General features: G+C 42.5%; 1 protein-coding gene across 2 annotated transcripts in view; it reads left to right on the forward strand.

Annotated features, from left to right (window-relative positions):
• The first annotated feature begins 717 nt into the window (after nt 1–717).
• iqsec2b (IQ motif and Sec7 domain ArfGEF 2b) overlaps nt 718–24,830 on the forward strand; it is a 30,454-nt gene continuing 6,341 nt past the window's right edge. Inside the window, exons 1-4 of one of the 2 annotated variants that reach the window (XM_085147208.1) lie at nt 718–3,204; nt 22,696–22,990; nt 23,141–23,458; nt 23,724–24,778. In XM_085147208.1, the coding sequence (XP_085003334.1) occupies nt 2,744–3,204; nt 22,696–22,990; nt 23,141–23,458; nt 23,724–24,778 (2,129 nt within the window). In that variant the 5' untranslated portion in view covers nt 718–2,743. The remainder of the gene's footprint in view (nt 3,205–22,695; nt 22,991–23,140; nt 23,459–23,723; nt 24,779–24,830) is intronic. The other variant, XM_085147207.1, reaches the window with a different exon arrangement.

Below are 24,830 nucleotides of genomic sequence, written 5' to 3' on the forward strand. Positions count from 1 at the left end.
TGTGCTGCACAGTGTGGAGGTATGAATAAAGGTGTCGCTTTTGGATGAAATGGGTCGTTAATATGCTGAAATATCCTGCTTTAGAGGTAATTAATTAGCTCTTAAGTTGCGCGCGTTTGTCTCAGAAGACTGTGAAATAATGACCAAGAATGACAGACGTATTATTTACCAGCTAGACTAGTCATTCAGATTCCTGCAGAAAACTATTAACCGACCCAAAGAAAATGTCTTTCTCTATCTACTGCAAAGAAAGAAAACCTTTTTGGAGGCATGTGCATAATACTGCTTAGAAATTTGAAAGCAGCGCACAGTTATTACAGTATAACATGGTGCTGGTCTGTGTGAAGGATGTCAGATTCTCATGTCACCCTCGTAAAATTGCTTTTGACAGTTTGATCTGAAACAAACACGAATAGTCCATTGGAGGTCATTTTATAGGCCACCGGCAGTGCTCCCCCTCATTTTCCTCAAACAAAGGAGCAGATACTGGTCCTTCTGCTGCGTTGAAGTCCTTCTACGGCCCTGTCCAGCTATCCTTATGGAATCAGAGAATTCCTGATTATGTCTTCCACAGTCTTGAGACTTAACTTAAGCTCTCCTAAGAGTGATAGTTGAAATCAGTCTTGTCCAGTAATTTAAAGTGGTTTTTTTTGGTATTTTTTTCTGTATTTATTTATTTCTATATTTATTTTGTATGTATTTTGTGCAACTTTGTTTTGTCTCATTTATACCTAAAATATTGTCTTTGTTTTTTTAGAAGACACAATAAACAATTTTAACGTGTTTTTGTGGATATTTTGTTGACTCCATTTACATATAGGAGATTTTCACATTCACATTCAAATCCGTCAGGAGGGACGAAGAGAGAGGAATGTGCTGTGACCACCGTTCTTTTCCTTTTTGGGGGTTTGGCCTCAGCAGTGCACATCTGGCACTTTCATTTCTATTACGGCAGGTGAAATGGATCCATAATATACTTCATAAGTGGACAGTTTGAAATCCATCAAGTTTAACTGACTGTGTGATGCGTTCATTTTTCTTTTATATTTTTTTAAGCAAAAGATAAACTTTCAGTTTACACTGTTTGGTAGCTCAACCTTTAATATGTTTTTAATCAGTGATTATTAGTTGTGGAAGTTGTGGAAATATTTAGCCATTGCACCGACTGTGTCATTTGTTTGTTGTGATCTTGTATGAAAATCAGCGCTCTGTAGCTTATACACTCAGGACACCTTAATTTATTAATTTGCGTCTTTTTTAATAATTCGTGTTTGGTTTTGCCCGCAATTTTCACCCCAAGTCAGTACTTTATTCTCGACAGTTCGTCCTTTATTTTGAAAACCTTGCCCGGAAGTTACTTCCTCATTTTCGCCCGCTTGTCTGTGATGCGCTCCAGAGGAAAAGGCGCACGCAACGCTGCGGTTCAGACGCTCAAGGAGCGAAATCCTCTCTGTTTCTGCGCCACCTCACAGGAGACTCAGCGCTACTCTCCTGCATGGATTACCGACCTGCTGCCACTGAGAGTCAGATAAGTAGGAAAGGACGCTCCCTGTTCTTTTCGACCAATTTCAGATTTTTTTTTACGCCAGCGGCAAAAACAAAAGTACAGTTTTAAGATTAGAAACAGTCATTAAGACTTTAGGACCTCAGAATCTTGCGGTTAGGTTTTAGCCTTTAAGAGGTGACAAGTTTTATCTTGAAGATCAGTATTTATGAGTGCATGACGAGGAGGTAAAGTGCATTTTTCTTGGATGAAAAGGCGAGACAGATACTGGGATCTAGTTTGATTTTTTGTTTTGTTTTGTTGTGTTTTTTGTTTTGTTGTGTTTTTTAATAACGGGATGTAGTTTTGGCGAACCAAAGAGGAGGATTCGGACTTCAAGAATGAACTTCGTAAACCACCTCTACTCACTCTCTGTGCTTTAAAGACACATCAAATCATGGGTTGAAAGCGACGATGACAGACTGCGGGGATATTCAACGTGGGAAGGAGCAGATTTTTCTGTGTTATGTAATGATTGACAGCGCCTGATAATTAGTGGTAGATCAAAACTAGCGTATCCCCCCTCTCCCCCACCCCCTTTCCCCCTGTATATCGATGAAAACATAAAGTGTTTTTTTGTTTTTTAATTAACCAAAAGCTGATGCCAGAGCTTTTAAAGTTAATGAGCAGTGTATGTCACAGGTCAGTGGATAAATTCATATTCTACTTATTCTTTTTCTCTATCAATCATCGAAGCAAGTTCATTATCAAACTCTGAAAAGCTTAAATTACACCAGACTTATGCGTGTCACTCCCTCCGCCTGGAAGTCTGTTTTTAAACATTTCTTTTTAGTAAATTAACATTAATCATGACACCCCAAACTCTTTACCTGCTACGTGTCGATTTCAAAATGCCTGGGACTTCACGAACTCAGACACTCAACAGTGCCATGAACTTTTTTTTTAGCTTTAAATTCTCTTCTTGGCTTTGTGACGTTTTCAATGGCTACTAAGATGTTATAATGGTAAATTTTGCCCTCATGTTTGGGGATATGTAGTCGCTATGACATTCTCAATATCTTAATATCTGTGACTTCCTGTTTCTGAACATCTGAAGCCTATAGTTAATCTTCACCACAGCCTTTCTTGGTCCCTCCCTCCCCCCAACTCATCAGGGCTGGTGGGGAGGGTGGATCTCGGCCCCACGGGGTAGAACCTGTGGCTGGTGGTGGTCGTACCCCGAGAGGAAGGGCTCCCACCATGGATACCAGCCCAGAGAGCCCAAACCGGGCAGTGGAGTACCTCCTGGAGCTCAACAACATCATTGAGAGCCAGGCCAAGCTCCTGGAGACGCAGCGCAGGCGCATCGAGGAACTGGAGGGCCAGCTAGACCGGGTCAGCCAAGAGAACCAGGACCTGAGGCAGGAACGCAGCCCGCGTACCCCTGGAACGGACACCCCCGAGCAAAACTACAACCACAACCAGCCCCTGTCACTGCCCATCCATCATGGCAGCGGTGCTGGTGGCAGCGGTGGCAGCGGGGATGGTAGCACCTCAACAACTCAGGTGATATCCGGATCAGCTACAACTCCAGCGCCCGGCAGGGAGAGGAGGACCCACACCAGGCTGACGCGAGGTCTCTCCTGCGGCTCCTCCACCACAGACCGGCTTGAACGCACTGACAGCACAGACACCAACACCAGTTCCACCTTGCGCCGAAAGTAAGTTCACCTCGAATACACGGGCCTCTTCTGCTGGCTTTATCTTCCGCCTGTAATGAATGTCAATAATCTTGTCCAAGTGGCTCTAAATTATAGTAATGACCACAGTCTGCATGATAGCTAAGTGTGGCAGAACATTCATAGGCCAACATGATGACAGGCTGTACGAAGCATCAGATAATCCTCGCAGTAATGGGACTGAACCTAAGATGAAATGTGTTAATACACCACCATGAGGAAATATGCTAAGTGCTGGAGGATTATGAGTGGAGTGATAAGTGGTCAAGGTGTGTATTTCATCATGCTGTGTATGATTCTGCCTGCAGAGAGGATGATTTGTGCACTGATCTCCGTCTTAAATGTGAATCCTGTAGGAGTTGCATAGTAGTATGCTGAGGAAAACATGGGCCCAGGCAGGAGAGTCTTATTTTTTCATAAAGATCTGAACTTTCTAGGCAAGAGAAGCATTTCTGGATGAAAATCTACCCGCTGTTTGCTAAAAGTGTGTTTTTCTTTTCTTCCTCGCTCTGAACTGTCGGCTGCTTGGTCTCCAAGAGAGTTTTTTTCTCCCCCAAACTCAAGGCTGACCTGAAGTTAGAGTGCTCCAAAACACAGCTTTGGCAAACAGCAAGTGCATCTGTCCTTGCTTTTACTTAACCACGCACACACCCGCACGCACACACATGCAGATAGAGTCAGCTTTTGTTCTGGAAGCATTAAGCTTCGTGAGTAGGCAGCGATTCATGTGAAAAAGCACACTGTGAAATAAATTGTTGCAGTCTTGGTAACAGAAGCCGTTTGTTCTTGTGCATATGTATTTCTCAACAGGCAATCATCTTAGCAGTTATTACTGGATTTCGCTCACTGTCTGAGTTGTTATGGTCCCAATCCTCTTATCAATGATTGACTCAGATTTGACTAAATCCCTTATCGATTAGAGTTGTCTCTGGTCCCTTCTCCTCATCCCTAGGGGCGACTTAGTCATTAGACAGAAGCACATATTAGTTATTTATGTGGGTGTTAAATGCAGTGATGAATTGCAAATGTAGATCTTGCTGATTCTCCCTTGTTAATTGCCTGTAGCCATTGTAGCTGACTTTGGATCCAGGCTCAGACAAGCGTATCATATGAAGTGCCACATTTAATAAATAGTCACCCGCACAGCAGAGCCATATTGTGCTTGTCTGGCTGTGACTCAGTCTAGCCCAAAAGTGGCCTATTAGCTTAGGTCAGCGACAATACGCTCTGCTCTGATAGTGGATCAGATACAAACATGAATTTCTCTATCGTCAGTGCTTGTGACACGCTAAATATGGCTCAGATCAGAGGGAGAGACAGAAGGAAGATGTGGGAGAGGAAGGGGGAGAGGAAAAGGGATGACAAGGGGGAGGAAAGTGACTGAGCGACCTTACTCAGCATGCCTCAGTCTAAAAGAGAAAAAGGTGGAACACACACACTGATTTGCCATCTGTCAACGGAGTGTGTATAAGAGGGAGGGAGAGATGAAAAGGGGAGTCTGGGCAAGGGAAGGCAAGGCTCTGAGAGCTGCCTTTGTTTTGGTCCAATTAGTTTTTGGTCCTCCAGCAGGAGCCCTCCTCTCTTCCCTGTGTCTCTGTGTGGGTCACATAACCCACAATTTTGATCTCAGACAAAGAAACTGAATAAACGAACCCCCCACCCGCCTCCACTTCTATTAGCCATGCGTGCAAGAAATGCATCAAAACAAAGTCCTCTCCTCTTCTTCCTCCTAGCGGCACACCATAAACAGCTGTCCCAAATGCGACCCTGTTTCATCCTTTTCCTGCTGTTAATGGCAGTGTGAACAATGTGAGTCTGAGGCCTTGCGGTGAAATGATGTTTGACGTGAAGTCCCTTCTCCAAGAAGGGTTGAGGGCACTGCCACAGCTCGCTGTGCAGCGGTTATTTTGGGAGACTTCTGCAAGTGTATTTCGTATTACCCTCCGCATGTATGTGTATGCGAACGAGTGCATGTTTATACAGTACACGTGCTAGTGTAAGTGCACAAAAATGTGTGAAAGAGGGAGGAAGACAGACAATTAGTGTGACCGGAGTATAATTACCACTGGCCCAGAGGTGACAACTGCTGCTGTGCATGTGTGTGTCTCCTCGGTGTGTCTTTCCTGCGAGTGCGTATGCCCGCTTTGCAGGACATCACCTGGGATGTCCTTTATTATAAAGCTGATGCGACCCTGGTGCTGACAATAGAGCCTGTCATGTCATGAAGATGTCGCAGTTCATTGTGTGGGTGAGAGATTGTGTCCTTGTTTATGTGCTACGCGGATGTAAGTGTGCTCAAACAGCTCATAGGATGACAGGCAGGAGGTCTTGGTGACAACCCCAGTAGTGCTCATACTCTTAGCAGTTTTATTATGTAATGGCAAAAAAAAAAAGATCTGCCCTATCTTTCTTCTCTTCACTCCACTTTGACTGTCACACTGGGAGAATTCAGAAGCTCCAAAGAGCCCCGTGAAGGTGCTCGAGTCTCCGTGCGTCTCTTTATTCCATCATCCCTCCATCTATCTCCCCTCTCCACACATGCCATCGACGGCATGTTCACTACTCCCTCGGAAATTGACGTTAATTCCTCTGGGAGAATATGGAGAACGATAATGGCCTTTCATTTCAGAAGGAGCTCAATTTTGCTAATTTTACGTGGCTCTACTACACATAAGCCATCCCCTTTCACAACCCCCACTCCACCCCTTCTCTCACTCTTCGTTTCTAACTCTCTCTCTCTCACATACCCACGTACATACACTCACTCTCTCCCCCTCGCTGTTTCTGTTTCCCACTGCTGCAGATATGACTCAGAGAAGCAGCAGAAATTACTTTTGTGCTGTTCTCCTTCTCTTCCCCTCTGTGCTCATCTGCCTTTTTTTTCCCTTGCATTTAACTCAAGCACGGTTATTGTTCCTGATTGAATTTTCATTCTTGAGGCTAAAATCAAGCTCATAATGTGTATTCATTTGAGCCTTTTGGCTTAAATTTTACATCCTATGATAACAAAGATAGCACAGATACAACTGGCCCCGGGCAAATGTGTGGGTAAGCTCGGCTGAGCCTGTACTGACCTTCTCGAAACATGCCGTGTGAAGTGATGGGAGGTAATCTATTCTCTCTGGATCTGGCATGACTTTCTAGAAAAATAATACAGTGAAGCTGCAGCTGTTTATGCTGTTTATCTCACAAGAACCCAATCGTAGACCTTTTAATATTTTTGGTTTCGGGACTGAATAATGTTGCCGGGAATTAAAATATCGTAATGGTGCTAATGATTACAGTGATGGAGTTTAGCTTGATGTAAATTTAAATGATGGATGTGTGTGTGCGTGTGTGTGTGTATGTGGGAGGCAACTGTATGTGGGTGGTGTTTGTTGCCTTCTACTTGCCATTTCTGAGTGCAGTGAGTGTTCATGGCTGCATACATGCACGCGAAGAAAAAGTCATAGTTTTGTTCATTTATATTTAGCTATGCATTAGTCTGGATTCATGAAAATGCATGTTTTGTTTTAAATATCACCAGACCAATTAGAAACACGCACCTGTGCTTCATCTCCGGTGTAGACTGACCGCTGAACCTGCCTCTTTCTGCATATATTCTATATAATTAAGATGAAACACACAGATTTAGCTTCTGTTTTTGTTATCGGAGTAGAGATTATATGTAAATGCTGATGGATTCACAGGTTTGATGAGGCAGTTATCTTCACATGTTATAGATAGGCTTTATGACAGAATGAAAATGATAAAATTATAGCTGTAATATGTTAAAGTTAATTGTCTCAAGTAGTATGTTGTTGTGCTTCTAGGCACAAACCCATGCCGCTTTCATTCAAACAACATCCCTTCCCAGTTTCATTCCTCTTATAGCTGCATGTATCATCAGACCCGACTTTCTTGAAATGGCGAGGAGACAAATAAGCAGCTGTGATATAAAGATTTCCACAGGAAGTGAAATGTGCATGCGAGTTGCTGTGGAAACTGTAAAGCTGTCCTCAAGACAGTTGCGATATTGCATTCCTGTCCCTCCCTCCCTCCTGCTCCCCTCACCTGTATCTTGATCCTGACATACCCCCCTCCCTTTTCCGTCCTCATGTGTTTGGAGCAGCCACCATTGCTTTGTTTGCTGAGGGCAGCTGTGTGCAGATTGCATCTTAACAGCACCAAGTGTACTGTAAATTAGCGCAGAGATTATGGGTCTTGCTTGGTCATTAGTGAGGAGGACAGAGTGCTAAGCTCCTGCCCAGTCATCACTGGGGATCTAATTATGAACCCCTCGCTATAGTATCAAGAGTTTTGCACATCATCGCTCTTTCTATCATATAAACTGGAGCTTGTTTCGCTAAGATTAATTAGACTGGTCGGTAAGGGTAGTTAGAAGTTAGAAAGTTAGAAAGTTTCACAAAAATGAAGACTTAACTCATTTTAAGACAAAAAACAATTTGATCCTTACCTCCCATTTTTGCCATTGTAACAGTAAGCAGTGCCTCCATTTAACAGTAGCATTTAAAATAATAAAGGAGAGAAAAGAACATGGCTCATAGTTTGCTAAGAATAATAAACATTGAAAGCACTAGTTTATTATGAAGCCAGTGTCGTACAGAGATTAGTCAACTTTGATTGGATTGATTGATTTTGATTTAGGACTTCAGCTGCATCCACTGGGAAAGAGATTGAATTATAAGGTTTTCCCATGTTTTCCGCCTGTTTCTCCCAGGGTCACTCAGTTGGACATTTAATTTATTTATTTAACTTTATTTACTCATAATTCCCTGTGCCATGCTGCTACTTGAGGTAGTCAAGGTCTGAAGTGCTTTGTGCAGTGGATAAATTCAGACATTTATCCTAAGTTGGCCTATTTGATCTAGTCTGTAGTCAAAATCGCCTCCAATCTGCGCGTACTGCCCCCAGACTCAGCATCTGACCAACACAGTAGTGATTCCCAAGTCTTTTCTCAGCCAGGACTTTAAGCATTGTCTTCTCCCCCCTTCAGATGCAGATAAGTGGCACTTTTGAGGCGGGATGTTTGTCAAACACTCATGCACGCGTTCTGCGGAGCCGAATAAGGGAGACTGGTTACCGTGGGAACGCTGTGAGCTCTTCTGTGAAGAACTCTGTGGGCGAGAGACACAGAATAGAGAGAGATACAGAGAAGTGAAGAGAGGGTAGGAGTGGGAGCGGGAGCAGGGCGAAAGACAGAAGCGGGATTGAATGACGACTTGATGGAGATGCGGGAGACATATTGAAGACAGATGAGTGCCGCCAACGTTTTCATCGCACGGTGCATGTTCTGTTTCACTGGAAAGTTGGGATGCGGTTTCTTTGGATACTCTGGATAATAAGAATATCCCTTTCGGTGATCTGCAGTGATATCAGTTTCTTGAATTACTCCTTCTCCGTCTCCCACATCACATTCAAATGAAGCCTAATTTTTCTTCATTTGGATGAATCATATCCAGTTATAATCAAGAGCGTGCGCGCACACACACACAGACACAGACACCTGTGCACAAGTGCTCACACGTGCACTCAGACTCACAGGGTACAGCAGGTGCCTGGTATGTGTATTTGAATCGTAACTGTAACTATGCACCTCCTTGTCAGTGCTTTTGCCTGGCACTTAACGCCAGACGCCCACACAGGCAGTCCGCCCTGTTGCCAAGCAGCAGGAGACTCAAGCTTGCGGTGGAAAACCGGGGGGGGGGGGGGGGGGGGAGTTGGTTGTGGAAGAACTGGTGGAAGATGGTGGTGGTGGTGGTGGTGGGGATAAAAACACACTCTACTTGAAGCTACATCAAAAATCTCTGTTTGTCAGCAGGAGTGAGCCAGGTCAGGCTGGAGGTGGGATGACGCAGTACGCTCCCACACGCTTATTTCATAGACAATGGTGAAGAAAAAGAAGGAAAAAAAAGGTGAAAGCACAGTTTGAAGTGGCTCGCACCATTAAATCGGGCGAATGGATTTTCACATTAAAACTCTGGAAAGCCACACAGATGTAAATGGTAGTGCTCTCTGACCTGTGGGCTGTGGTATGTAAACCTGCCACAAAGATGAGGCTGAATGTCTTCCTGTGACTGCCGCATGTGAACCTCGCTCCCACTCTGCTCGCTCATCTATACATAGACACTCACCTACACGCTGACACCCCCAAGCCCAGCACAGGTTTGAGGAAACACTGAATCCAGCACTATCACTCCACATCATGCCCCCCCCCCCCCCCCCCCATCTCCATCCTTTTTACCTTCATTCTTTCTCTCTTGATTATTTTCACCCTTGCCCTCCTCTGTATTCAACCTCTCCCACTCTCGCGTAGCTCTCTCTCCTCCCACTCTTCTTCCTGCCTCGAGCCTCTGTCAACTCACAGCTTTAAATACACACCACCTCATCCGTTCTCCCAACGTACCACTTTTTCTTCTAGCCTGTACTTCCTGTTTCTCTCTGTTTTTACTAATATCTTTTGACTTGTGTTGATTCATATCTTATTCTCCTCTCCCTATTGTCTTGCTATTGTGTGTGGGTCTGCTAATAATAGAACAAGAGATGTACATACTATGTGTGGGTAGTATGTGTGTTTTGTGTTTCTGTGGTAGAAGGAGGAGGATGATCGGGAAACTGTGTGTGTGTGTGTCTGTTTTTATGGCGCTCGGGGATTCAGGCGTAACTGCTCATGAAGCAGAAATCAGATTCTAGATTAGCCTGTCAACACTTGCCTCACTGGGGGGATACTCTTAACAGGAGGCATCAGTTACCGCTGGTAAAATACAAATCTTGGCAGTGTAAAACCACACAGTGTGTACAAGCATGGCTCAGACTTACGTAACAGCACCTCTGCTTCTCTCAGCATCTCCATCTGAAGATGAACAGGTCAGCGGGTTTATTTGTTCCGAATGTTTAATTCCTTTGTCTTCCACAGACCTGATTAAAAATGACCAAGACAGAAGTAACATCTTGTCAGAATGTTCAACAATAGAACATCTGTGCTTGTAAGTTACGCCTAAACTTTTCATTTTAATGCGCTGAAGTGTAAGTTATATAGACAGGAATGAAAAAGGTGGTCTTCTTTGATACTATGGTGCTAAAATAGCCACTGACAGTTTTTTGGTACCCTAATTGGAACTTTTTATTCATCTGCACTAAGGAAATGAGCGCTCCACCTACGTGATTGTATCTTTAAACGCTCTAATTTCGACCACTCTCGTAGTTCTTAAAGTGCTCTTAAAATTAAAGCAACGGGATGTGAATCACTGCTCAGTGTGGTAGATCTGTGTCTTCTTTGACTGAGCCAGTATTAAAAAGGGGAGAGTCAGAGTGAAATCCTGTCAAACATCTATTAGGTTATATGTAAACGTTATGTCATCAGGAGGATTAAGGGATAAACTGAGTATGCCTTTTGTCATTGTCAACTAAGCCCATGAAGTATTTGCAGAACCACAACCATGACTTCACCCCAAGTCGTTTCATTTTAAAGCTTTAGTTACTTCATGTTTTGCACATAAATTGCATCACTTTGGATCAAGCTACCCAACAATAAGATCAGTCAATGGCTGCAACAGTGATATACAGTACTATGCAAAAGTTGTGAGCCGTTTTTGCACCAGCAAGATGATTTTCAAAGAAAAAAAATACAGTGAAGACTTGAAGGATCCATCTGGTCCTTCAGCTGATTCGTCTGCTATTTGCCAAAGCCTCTTAAGAAATGCTGTCAGTGGAACTTGGCTGTCAGGAAGCCATTCTTAAAGAAGGAAAACAGGGAGAAAAGATTGAGGTATGTCAAAACACAAGGACTGGATTGAAAATTAGTGGCAACAGATCTTATGGAGTGACTAACCAAATTTGACCATTTTGATTAAAGTCATCAGTAAGTGTGTAAAACACATGAAGGCTCTGACATGGTTTGGCAATGCATTTCAGGCAATAGTGCTGGGTATGTTGTCAAAATTCATGGAATTATTGCAGAAAAGTATCATAAGTTTGTTAGTACTGTATAAGCTCTGTTTCTGCTTTATATACTATATATGAGATTTAGATAAATTTTCTCAGGGTGGCATGGAAATCAGATGGGGTGGGAAAATCATATCCATTTCTTTACACATATGCAGGTGTTACATTCTGTAATATGTACTGTATATGGTAAAATACATCAAATGCTGCAAGTATATACACAAATAATTAAACATTTGAGTTACATTTGATTTTATGTACTGCATAGCCTGTATAATAAATAATCATGCCGCCTAATAAGTATAAAATCCAGAATTCTTCACAACATGAGGTGGATCAGTTAGAAAGTCTTAAGTTTCACACGCTCTTAATTATAGATCTGAGTTGCTACTGAAAATAATAAATAAAGCGTTTCAACACTGTGGGCTGAACCATTTTTTAATGGTTGAACCCAGTATGTTCAGTTTTATAATTCATATTCAATGTTAATTGTAACTATTGTCATATGCAAAATGGAAAGAGATTATTTTAGGGTAGCACAACCCATCCTGTTCCGCATCAGTAGATCTGCCTCTTGCACATTTCACTAAATCACTGCACCTATTTCCCATTTTCCTAATGAAATATAAAGAATTGGGGGTAACTCAAAGTGTTTGCCCAGTACTTTACACATCAATGAATTGGAAATTATGATTCAATATGTATAGGAAAATTGGTCATTTTAGCCTGTTGCTAGGCAACGTGATGGTGTCATAATATATCATGCATAATTCAAGTTTTGTGGGTACAAATGAGATCTTATTGTTACGACATTAAAATGATAGGATGCTTTTATAAGGAGTTATAGGTACATATATTTTAAAAACGGGTCATTTTACCCATGGCTAAATGGTTGCTAGGCAACATGATGATGCCTTATTATCATGTACTGCTAAGAACCTTCAGGGGCCTGAGATGTACCTACGTGCCAAGTTCGGTTGCTCTAGTCCTGGTGGTGTAGGCGGAGTTTGTGGACAAAGAAACAAACAGACAGACTGAGATTTTGTGCATTATAGTAAAATATGAAACATTTGCAATTATTTGCTAACGTGAGCTAAAAAGAATAGACAAAAATGAAATTGTTAAAAGTGGTTAGTAGTTGAAATGGTAATAAATTGCTGTAAATAGAGATTAAAAATGGAAAAATGAGAAGAAAGACATAAAGGAATGCTCGAGTCTGAGTCTGGCTTGCTAGCAGATACAGGGGAGGATCGTCATTTAATCTATTATACAATATTCACTCTTTTTTTAGTTCTGCTGTTTGTCTCTGTTAATTCCTGAGGAAAATATCTGGCTCATTAGCTGCTAAATATTCCACTGTTCCCCAAAAACCTATGGCTCTATTAAACTAAGGGGAGCTGCAGATTTGGGTTTATTACTGTTTTCATAGAAAGTCACAATAATGTATATTCAGTAAAAGATGCTTGGTAATTGTAACAGTGTAGTGAAAAGCTACTCAAACAGCAGTAAATATCATATTTGCCGGGGACTATTTTCAGCCGTGGATTTGGTGTTCTAGTGAGTATTTACGGAAGCTGGAGGGTGTATGTGGGCTTGACTGAGAATAAACTACAGTGCCCATGTTCGTAGTAGTGACGGAGCATGTCACTCAGTGCAAGAGTGTGCCTCACTGTTATGTCTTCTAGTCCTTGTGCTATCTGGCACAAAAACGTAAACCATGTCAGGCTTTGGCTGCACATGCTGTACTTAAAATGAAAAAGGGAGAAACCTTCAAGAATAGATGCTATGAAAAAGATTAAAATACCTCAATGATGTATGTATTAAACCTTCAAAAAGGGCCATATAAGATCACTCTTGGGTGCAGTGTAATTTTCTGTAACAGTGTAGTGAAAAGCTACACTGTACAGTATAAATAAACAGCTGAGACCAAAACAAAACCCTGAAAATTTAAAAGTATAATTTAAAAAAGGGATTTTAAAGACACTGTAGTTCACAAGGCAGGTATTTCCATAACCCTTGTGGTGAACAGTCAAGTGGAAACAGTCAGCAGGTTCCTGTCTGAAAATCTCAGGGTGTAAATGGGTTAGTAGGGGGACAGCAATTAAACGGGTAGCCAGTGTTGGATAATTAAAAGTGGAGTATTGTGTTCTCTTGTGTTTTGTGGTAAGCCTTACAGCTCTGTGTTTCACAGCTTATTAATCGATTTCTCTTTTTTTGACAGCAACATTACAATAGTCCAGCCTGTAAATAGAATGAAGTCTTTGTTGGTTTAGTCTTTTCATTGGATTTGTTGATAGTGGAAAAAAATCTTAAATAAAGTCTATCTTTAACAAGAGATTGCTTCTCATTGTTTTTCCCGGTTCGGCTGCCTCGTCCTTGCACCGCCCTCCATAAAACAAGCTGGGAAACTACAATGAATTGCAAAAGTATTGCATTATCTTATTCCCTCTTACTCTCTTTGCTGCGTCCGTGCCTCCCTCTCTCTGTGCTTTCCCCCCCCAGTGTTTCCATGATAAAATGACAGGGACTGCATGTCCTTGACAGCAGCTGGCCCCAGCGAGAAACCGGCCATTTACATGCTAATCTCAACCACTGCTCCCTCTTCCACCGTTCACGCACAATCTGCAGATGGAACATCTCTGATTTCTGCCAGCGTAGAGAGGCTTTTGTGTTATATGTGCACTTTTGCATGCATTACAGAAAGTGGTTTCCCATTTTCATACAGGATGATCCACTGAAGAACTCGTATCGAGCTTTATATAATCCATTAGAGTGGTTGGAGTTTCACTAATAAAACGTATATTTAACAACTTTAAAAGGGACATTTTTCCCCATTTTACTTGTTTTTCTTAAATTGCTTTTGTTGCTCTTTAATACACTTGTAACTTATCTGTCGGAACTCAAAACTTGTGTAGTTGGTGGGGGCGTATGTCTTGATGATGTCAGTCATCTTACTGTTATTACACTTTGTTAGCTGTCGCACATCTGCATTACATTCCTCCTCTTAAATGTCCCATTCTTTGTACTACCATTGCTATGATTTGTCACTATCAATGTGCAGCTTCAATTGCTTCCTTTGCCTGTCGCTTTTTCTGCTTTGGTGCTGACTGTATGTGTCTGTCTTTCTCTGGTTTCTCCATCTCTGTATGTGTGTGTGTGTGTGTGTTTGTGCGTGCGTGTGTGTGTGTTGTCCATCTCTGGTCCTTCCTGTCAGTGTCCGGCCGCCATCTATCTCAGGGCAGCCCACCTCGGCTCCCTCCACTCCTACGGCAGTGAGCAGTGCTGCCACTCTGTTTCCCACCAGTCTGACTGTTCACAGCTTCGTCAGTCTTCATCAGTACTGCTGCCCTTCTACTGACCAAAGCTTACAGCAGGACAGGTAAGGGCTGCCTTCATGGGGCCTAATTACAGTGAGTACAAGATAAATAAATAAAACCCCTTAAACCCCATTAGAAACATTGCGATGCCAAAACCTGGCAACCACTTGAAGATCTCTCCCTCACGCTGTGGCCAGTCCATTTGTCACCATCATTGTCTGCCAGTTACCTGCTTCTCTCAAGAGCCTGTGTTTCAGTCTCCTACCACTCCCAGGTGTGACTAATAGCTAGGCAATTCTACCAGCCTGAAAAACACAGCTTCTTTTAAAGAGTGAGAGGAAGCAGTCGTCCTCAGAAAGCTTTGGGACTGAGATGGACTGAGTCACAAGTGAACCTGGTGAATTCTCCCCCTCTGTCCTCTTCTCATTTCATTTATCCTTTAACTGAGGCTCAGACACATGTGCGCATGATGGTCCAACACTGCCATCTAATGGTATTAGAAGACTGTGGCTGCTTAAACTGTGTATAGAAAGCACATTTTTTAATAAAGATGCCTTCATGTCCCAGATTTAACTTAAAATTGCCACCCAGTCTCCGTCTGTTTGCTTTCTGCTTTTTCTGCTCTTCTGTCTCATACTGTTGTGTTTTTTTTCACTCTCCGTCCTCCTCTTTCTCTTTCTCCCTGTCTGGTCTGTCTGCCTCCTGTCCTGTGTTTCTTCACATGCTTTGGCTTGTCCCATGTTGCTTTCCAAGGGAGGAGGGTGAGGATGAGCGTGCCCATCAGTTCTGTTGTTCTGCCTCAGGCTGCAGTAGCCCCTCCTCTCGCTGAGGTGTGACTGACCACACGACGACTCGCTCGCACATTTACCTGTGAAAAGGATATCGCAGCTTATGCTGCCAGAAAACCGAGACCTCGCTGTGTACCAAAATACTGAGTCTTGCTGCATCGGAGCAAGAAAAATAGAAATGCATGCCGTATTTGTTTTTATGTATGCTGTCACTGATTTAGCCAGGTCTCATTTTTGTGTGCTAATTTAGACTTTATGGAATCTTGATGTTGTGTTCTCTCTGTATACTTTGCTGTTTTTTTTTTCTTTACTTGCAGCCATATCAGGCTGTCAGATCACATCACTAGCTCCTGCTCATTACTGTCACACTCATGTTTATCTTAGATCCACTAGCTGAGTCATGTCATTTTGGATGTGCACAGTAGTCACTATTTGTTATCTGTGCAAAGTGCTCTACACCTCTGTCTCCAGCGATTATGTATTGTCAGAGAAGCTAGCATATGATGATATAAAAAGATTCTTGTTTAGCCTGTTAATTTATTTGTTCCATTTGATAAATATCTGCCTGTTTATTATCATTTTTATTCATGACTTCAAAGTCAAGTCTTGTTGATTTCATCTTCTGAAAAAATAAAAGACTCCAAGCTCCTGAAGACAAGGATTTCTCTCCTGTATAAATGTCTGAAGATGACGCTTGTGCTTCTTTAATTGCTAATTGTGTTTGAGTCATGCACCAATGTTGCTCATACATATCTGCCACCTCATGTATCTACACCTTAAGCCCATTGTATTCGCAGGAAGTCATAATAGTAATTCTAGTTAAGCGTTAAATTGACTCTGTGCTCTGCATTGGCCTTCCATGGTAACCTTTCACTGCAGAACACACAGGAAATGAATAGTTATCTATGACATGTTGTTATAGTTTGGTTAAAGTGTTATTTCCAACCAACTGGCTTTCTTTACTCAAATTGTATTTCATTTATTTTTAGCACATGTAGCTGTTTTTACAATCTCTATAAAAGTGTTGGGACAGTGTTTAAAATGTAAACAACAGCTATGCAATTTATACTTTGTAAATAGATTAAATGTTGAAACAGGTCTTTCTTTTGTTTTCTAAAAACCCAAGCCCATTTTGAATTTTATTCCAGCAGCACATTTCAAAAAATGCAGGACAGGATAAACAGGTTTTGAAGATGCTGACATCTTCATGACGTCCATACAGGAAAGGCCTTGCCTACCACATTTTGCATGTATATTAATAGCATCACAGTGAAAGATGAGTTCTAAAATGGGCTTGTTGCAGTTTAGACCTGTTGAAAACATTTAGAGCATTCAGAAATGTAAAAACACGACAGAGGAAGAGTTGAACCACAGAGTGGCTGAAATGAAGAAAGAATGGGGACCCGTGTTGCTCTAAAGCAACTGGGCTCCTCAGTTCCCACATGCTTACAGAGGGCTTTATTAAAAGAAATGGTGATGCATCACAGTGTGAAACATGCTGCTGCTCTGTCTGTCATTGGCCTCAAATTCAAAAGCGTGGATTTTTCAAAAAGCAATAAACATTTTTAGCAGTCTATTTGTTTACTGTGTGTACAAGTCCTTGTATTCCATCACTATTTACTTTTATCCAGCGTCCCAACTTTTTCAGAAAAAGGTTATTTTATAAAAGTATATTAAGGAGAATTATCATTTTGTAGTATCGTGCTATAGAAGATTACATTTGAAAATGTGTCACTGTTTGCCTCCCGCTCTATTTTTCGCTAATATTGTGGCATATAACTCTCCATCCATCCATTTTCTTAACCACTTATCCAATTCAGGGTCACGACACGGCTGGAGCCGGAGTTGGCTCCAGCAGGATTACACTGCAGATAGACAGGGCTAACACAAAGAGACAGGCATTCACATTCACACCCAATGCCAGTTTAATCAGTGATTAAACTAACATGCATGTCTTTTGTTATGTTGCCCATCTCATTTCAACACACAGCCCATGTGTCTTTCATTTTCACTTGCTTCTCATAGACTTGTAAAAGCCTATAAAAATACAAAAGCACAAGATGAAACAGCACTCATTATGTTTTTTTTTTTTAATTTATCCTCTTGTTCTTCAATAAATGAATGCACTTCTCTGTGTCTCTATTTCCTGTGTTTTGATGTGTTTTATTTGCTTGGTTTGCTCTTGTGGAGTACAAGTGATCGTGAGCGTGTGAGTGATCTGGCAGAGGAGGGTGGAGATGAAAAAGCTGGGCAGGGAGAGGGAAGTTCATAGCTGTCGAAGGATCGTCAAGAATGTAGCCTGTACTGCTCTGCGGGGTGAGCAGGAGCCATGTGTGTGTGCAAAGAGAGAGCGAGAGAGGGTGTGTTTATTATTACGATGTTCCAGTTAGTGTGGGGCTTTCTCTGACAGTAGCAGCATGGTAAGAACTCAGCTTTTTCACTTTTCTTTTACGTGTAAAACTACCCCAAAAAGACTTTATTTTGGCATCTGTATGAGACAACTTGTAACACCGGTGTGTGCTTTTGGCGGCCTACAATGCAGTGGGGCGAATTCATGACATGGCTTGTACAGTGGATTAACTGCTGTGTGTACAGGCAGTGATATTTAACCATCACAGACAGACGGCAGCGGGAACTGATAATAAATGGGGGTCTGTTTTCAGTAGATGCGATTTTATTGAAGGAAATTCAATTTGATAAACTGAAAAATGGAAGGGAAAGGATATAAATGGGCTTGGATGGGTAATTGTGTGACAGAGTGTAAATGCCAGTCAGCTGACAGATTCACATACTTTTAGTCTTGGTAATCTGCCACTGTTATGAGAACTGCTCTTGAGGAACTGCAAAGAAAGCATATAACCATATGCCATATGGGGTCTGTTTGAAAGAAATGACTTTAAGTAAATTAGTTAAAACGCCCTCGCAAATGTTTGGCATGTTAGTTTGAATGCCTGGTAGCAGGAGTTGTCAGCACTTTGCAGCACTTTGAAGTGTGTTCACAAGATGCTAAATGCCAAATCAGCTGTACCCAACCTGAAAGTGAATCAGTCGAGCTTGACAGTAAAAGGAAGCTTCAAAAACAGATGCCAAGCTCAGAAAAACTGCAAGTGTAATAAGAGACGAGAAAACGAAGTCAGTTTCCAATAAAAGTTTACACTATCTTGTCACCCTGTCTCTTTATACAACACTTATCTCTTCATTCTTTTTTGCTTTAGTGCCAGAGATTATCTGATGAGTTAAGGTTTAAGAAATGCTGCCAATTCTCAGCCTTCCAAACAAGTTGTACAACATTTTCATCCAGTACCTCTTTATTGGGCTTTGAACTGGAGGCTCCAGGTAGTAGGAAGAAAGTGTAAAGTGTTCATGTGTGCGATGGTAAGCTCATGGGTTGAGATGGTGAAATGGCTGGAGAGTGTTGGCGGTGCAGGAATGCTCCGATTTGACCCATGAATGATTTTATTGTTTCCTTTCGGTTTGGCCATGAAAGAGAATACTGACTGCTCCGGCTGAGGATTCATTTCTGTGGTTTCTGATCTCTTTAAGTCCTGAAATTAATGGCAAATATTATCACATCACATCTCCAAAGTAATTAGCTTGGATCTTGTTGAAGGTCTGCGCTGCACTTTTTATCCTTCGTTGTCCACATTCAGCTTGGCGGGGTTATACTGGGTAATAAGCTCGGAGACAAATGGAAAAATTAACACAAAAACTCAGTGATGAAGAGATTAGAAAGGATATGAGATAACTGCGCCGAGTCTATGCTCAGGTGGAAATGAGTCAACGTTCAGATCGATGCAATTATTGGCATCTCATTGCAGACAGCGGAGAGGCTAATCCCTCAGCCTCCATGTCCCGATGGGGGTTCGATAGCACAGTCGGACCTACTGCTGTTCTCTCATAAGCGCATAGGCAAACACACATACACACACCGTCAGCACATCAATATTATATGATGAAGGGAAAAAAGGCGGGGGATTGCATGAAGTTGGCATTGTCCTTTACAGCGCATGCTCCCATACACTTTTCACTTTCTCTCATCTGCCCTGTTATCAATTTCACTTCTATAACCCACTTCTGTAATTTTTTTTAAACACCATCAGCAGTCTCTTTCCTGTTTATGAAAATCCAGCCATCTGTCCCATCTCCAATTAAATGATAGGAGGTAGTAAAACCCTGGGCTGGTCTTTATGCGGAAGCCTCTAGAGAGAGCCTCTCTGTGTAACAGGAATACAGTGTTTCTTACATAAATAATGAGATTCAGATGCCAGCTGCGATATGGCCACACTCATGTTTTATACAACAAACTTTTTACTCAGATATCATGGTCTTGTCTCTTACCGCATATTACTGCCTGGCTCCTACTGCAGGGAACTCCAAATTAAACTCTTTCCCCCTGGGGAGGTCCCTGCACCAGCAGGCAGTAACTGTAAAACATAACCAGCTGTTATTTTTTTGTTTTTTGAAAGTTGCACATTCAGTAAAGAGGCTGCCTAAGTGTAGCATTTCTATAGGGCCTGCTGTGCTTCATTTCTGTTGCATAAACTTTGTTGAGGTTGCATTTCAGTTCAGTTTTAGAACAGGTTTGATAGCATCAGTGTCTGCTTTAGTGACATATTCTGTGGATTTTATTTAGGCTATTTGTGAAGTAAGAAAAAAACAATTACTGAAGGGTTTAAAACATTATTGTGATCTGATGAGGGCAAAAAGAAATTGCATTATGTATTTCAAAAGTCTCCCAAATATTTCTCGCATATTTGAGCCGAAGCTTGTGCAGTTTGGCATTATCGTTTTGTAGCTGTTATTGACTGAATCTGAGAGAAAATCTTTTTTTTTTTTCAGGTGAAAATAAAAATAGCCAGAGTTTTAAGGGAGCAGTGCATGCACAGTTGGACGTGGGTTGCACTGCACCTAGATAGGAGAATTTTTTAAAAATGTTTTCTTTAATATTTTACCAACCTGGTTATTTTACAGTGTGACAAATGTTCTCCCCACGCTCAAACAAAGAAACATAAATCTGTGATATTTGCACCCGTCTTATAGCATACAGTCTGTGCAAATGAATAACACAGTTATATGGTCACATAATCCATATAGTTGATCTCTTATTTGGTGGCAGTGGAGAAATTGTGACCTTTACATTTGGTTTGCATGTTTAGATTTTCCTTTTTAATGAGTTTAAAAGAGCTTAAAAGCTAAAATCTGGGGATCAGCAATGCCTTTTCAGAGACAGGTATATGGAACTGGACTTGTAGCTCTCTAATATTTCTTTTCAGTTCATATTTTAGGTACGCGGTTGAATGAAAGTAGCATTTGTTCCAAGTGACGTGCACAGCTGGAAATCATACAGTAGTCTACCTGTTGATGCTATGCAGAGGCACTTGTGTGGCCAGTTTCCTTAAAAGAAGCCTAAACTGAAGCCGCTTTGAATTAGACAGAATTTCATATTCCTACAGGTTATGCAAGACAATGTGTAAATAACCAACATAAATATAGTAACGATTCATCCAAGGATTGATCTATCGAAAATAGCTAGTTTAGACCATACAGTAATTTCATGATTCACTCTTTACAAATATCTTACTTTTAGTGTTTTCGTAAAAAGGCAAGTATTACGTAGACCGTCATTCACAACCTGTGGAGCATCTTCAACACCCACCGAAATGGTGATAACAGTCAATACATTGTCATGGCAACCACGCTTCTCTTCCTAACAACCGCCCACAAAGGTCCCACAGCAACCGTCACCAAGCAACCCCCTCCCGCTTCTCAGTTTCTCTATTTAAGGAGCGGAGGAGGAATGATAAATGATGTTGCACAGAGAAAGAGGAGGTATACGCAAAAACTTGTTGAAAATGAAAGCAAAGCATAGCTTGGTATTGTGATGAATTTCTTGAGCACGGTGTAATTATAATATATTATTACACATTCACAATATAATATATGTGGATCCTGTCTTAACTGTGGTAATATGGGCTATCCTGTAGATGTCAGAATTGCTTCTTTAAAACTGTGTTTCAACATGACTCTTGTGTTATGCAACATATTAAAGCTTTTCTTAGAGTTGTTGTTAGACTCAACAATAAATTAGTTAGGTCATGTTTTGCTTGAAGGCACTGGATGTCCTTCTTAAAAACCCTGCCCTTTATTTTCCCCTTCTGGCGACAGCAACGACTCTAAGTCGGTCGAACTGCGGGGCTTGAATTTCAACAGTATCGCTTACAACATCAAAACCAAAACAAATTAAAATAGTTTCCTTGTTGCCCGTGAAGACTTTTCCTTGTCTTGTTTTCACCAACTAAACTAACAGCAGGAAGTCTCTTTGATCCAATGGAACAGCGACAGCTCAGGGAGGGAGGGAGGAGGACACTGAGTGACCCACTCAAACCTAAAATGGTCAAAAGAGTCATTTTTCAGTCATGTTTCTGTCATGTGAATTACTGTGTGGTGCAGAGCTTAAACAATACTGAAGGTTAACACTATACAACCAGTCTTTTACTGCCAAAATCTGTTTCACTTGCTGACTCTAATGCTCCCACACATCCTTGACCCTTGCTGCACACTCTGTGCCTTGTTGCGGGACAGGACACAACTTTCTGAAGGGGGTGCGGCTAACACAAGAAGGAAATGTAGGCAGGGACATGTGACAGCAGTTGTTCTCCCAAACACACACTGAGTGATTGACTCGGGTGGATTTTGTCTCATCAAATCTGGATAACAGGACACTGAAGGACTTCTGGGACTAACTGATATCTGAGAGGTTTTGTTGTTATTGCTATCCTGACTGGAAATAGGATTCAGTTGGATTACGACGGTACTCTTAACTGCTTGCATTTACAGCCGCATAATGGACTGAGTGAGTGAGTTTGGAAGGAATTGCGTGAATTTAATTCCAGTATTTAAGCTGATGGTGCCTGTTGTACAGCTAGCGCTAACCTGGTTTTTCCTGTCAGTATGGTGCTGCTGGTATTTGGCACTTATTTGGTTACTGTTATGTTTGTCAAACAAGGAGAGTGCAAAAGTGCATAAACACTACTAACCTTGGAAACGCTTGGTAGTACATTAACTACTCCTCTGGACTCTTAAGAAAGACGATACATGACAGAGACCTTTTATATCTGTTGGATTACCTATTTATTCTCCAGGCAAGCAATATTGTCAGGTCTCGGGACTGGCACTGCTTGAAAGTAACCAGAATATTGCTTTTCTATAAGTTCATCATGAGCTCCACTAAGAGATGGTTAGTTCTGCACCGCTCAAAAGTTTACACGTAAGTCCTTGTTAGTATGTTTTTAAGTCTATCCTACAGAATTTTCATTCAGTCTCCATTTAAGACTTAACACACTTCAAAGTCTTTTTTTTTTGGAATATTTAGTGAAGCTGCTTGTGAGTCATTCTTATAGCTTCTGCTCCTTTTTCTTCTGCAGTGTGGAAGGGGAATCCCAGTGTCCAGAAACGGGCACCCACAAAGACACCTCGTTCAGCCAGACGCCTTACCTTCGAGGCTCAGAGCGCTACAGTGACAACAGCAGCAACGCTCCCTCCGGTTCCAGGGGCCCTTCATGCGTTACAGCTTCCAGCTCAGCCAGCTTGGCCTGGGCGTTGCGAACACGCCACCAACCTGCAAGTTTGGCTCTTCGCAAGCAAGAAGAAGAGGAGAACAAGAGATGCAAGGCTCTTTCGGACAGCTATGAACTATCGACAGATCTGCAGGATAAGAAGGTATCAGTCGCAAGAATATATTTGTAAACGTGTTCTTTGAAAGCAGTAAGCAGTAGGAAACATATTTTCACTGGAGCAGTATGGGTGCAAAGCATTCCGACTGTGATTCCGTCCTTTACCTTGTGTTTTTTTAACCCTCCCCTATTTCAGGTGGAGATGTTGGAGAGAAAATATGGTGGCTCCTTTGTAAGTCGCAGAGCAGCAAAGACCATTCAGACAGCCTTCAGACAGTATCGCATGAACAAAAATTTTGAGCGCCTCAGAAGCTCAGCTTCAGAGAGCCGCATGACGCGCCGCATCATCCTGTCCAACATGAGACTGCAGTATTCGTTTGATGAGCGACAGCCTCAGCAGCAGGCCCAGACACAAACGAACTTCACCCACAGTGTGGCCGTGGGGCCTCCTCACTCTCCTGATCCAGACCGCACAGGAGACTACACCCACTTAGAGGACTCCTTCTCCAAGCAGGTAAGAGTGTTGTGAGTTTCTTTCAGCAGTCATCGTCAAGTTCATTTAATGCTAAGTTTTATATAATATGAAGGTAGTCACAGAGACAGAAAGTAACAAAGAAACATTATAATGAACCAGACTTGACCAGCACCTCCTGTCTTGTCAAACTTAGACCTTACAAGCAAACTACTGATAAATCATTTCATGTTTAGACAATTTCCTCTTTTCTTTTAGATGTGTGAAAACTGTGCGATCCTAACAGCTCACCCTCTGTTCCCTCTAGGTTAAATCCTTAGCTGACTCCATAGATGATGCCCTTACCTGCCGTGCAGGTCGCGATGACTCCCAGGAGGGCAGCAAGGAGGGTGGAGGGATTAGTGAAGACTTTGGGGAGTGTGTGTGGAGCAGCAGCAGCAACCCATCTTCTCAAAGAGGTTTGGGAGAAAGAGGCAGGGGTGCTGGAGGAGGACTCAGTATGCATGGTGACAGTACAGCTACTTCATACAGTGATGTCACCCTTTATATGGATGATGGTATGCCATCCTCCCCTCTGTCCCTTGACCGGGCACCTAGCAGCACAGATACAGAGTACTGGGGTCCTAGTGGCGGTGTGGGAGGGCGAGAGGACAGCAGGGACACTGAGGGAGGCGGCAGCAGTAACAGTCGGCGAAGCACCCCGTGTACAGAGTGTAGAGACTATCGTCTCAGAGGTGCACACCTGCCTCTCCTCACTATTGAGCCGCCCAGCGACAGCTCAGTGGACATGAGTGATCGTTCAGACCGAGGCTCTCTGAGCAGAACGCTGGTCTTTGAGCAGGAGCCAGGTGTGGGTGCAGGTTCCCCTCAGGGAACCCTCAAACACTCCCCCAACACAGGTCCTCGAACCACCTCCACAGCAGCTGCGCAGGGCCAGACTCGAGCTCCTGGCAGACCCATACCCACACATATCCCGCACCAGGTGGCAGCCCACCACCACCATCACCACCACCCTATACACCACCATCAGTACCCTGACACACCTTCATCATCCTCGTCCCCACAGCAGCCTCCTACCACCCCTCTGTCGTCGTCCTCCTCTACAGCTCTGCCCCCTGGGGGCCTGGAGCAGCCGTGCTGCTCCGATGGAGACAACGATTCACTCAACTCCACGACCAACTCTAATGAGACAGTCAACTGCAGCTCAGGCTCCTCATCTCAGGACAGCCTGCGGGAGCCTCTGCCTCCTCTGGGCAAGCAGACATACCAGAGGGAGAGCCGCCATAGCTGGGACTCGCCCCCCTTCAACAGTGACGTGGTGCAGAGACGCCAGTACCGTATTGGTCTTAATCTATTTAACAAGTAAGACGTACTAAGAAACACAACACAAGTAGCTGTTTTACTGAGAAAAATA

Source organism: Neolamprologus multifasciatus, chromosome 20 (assembly GCF_963576455.1).
Source record: "Neolamprologus multifasciatus chromosome 20, fNeoMul1.2, whole genome shotgun sequence".
NCBI lineage: Eukaryota > Metazoa > Chordata > Actinopteri > Cichliformes > Cichlidae > Neolamprologus > Neolamprologus multifasciatus.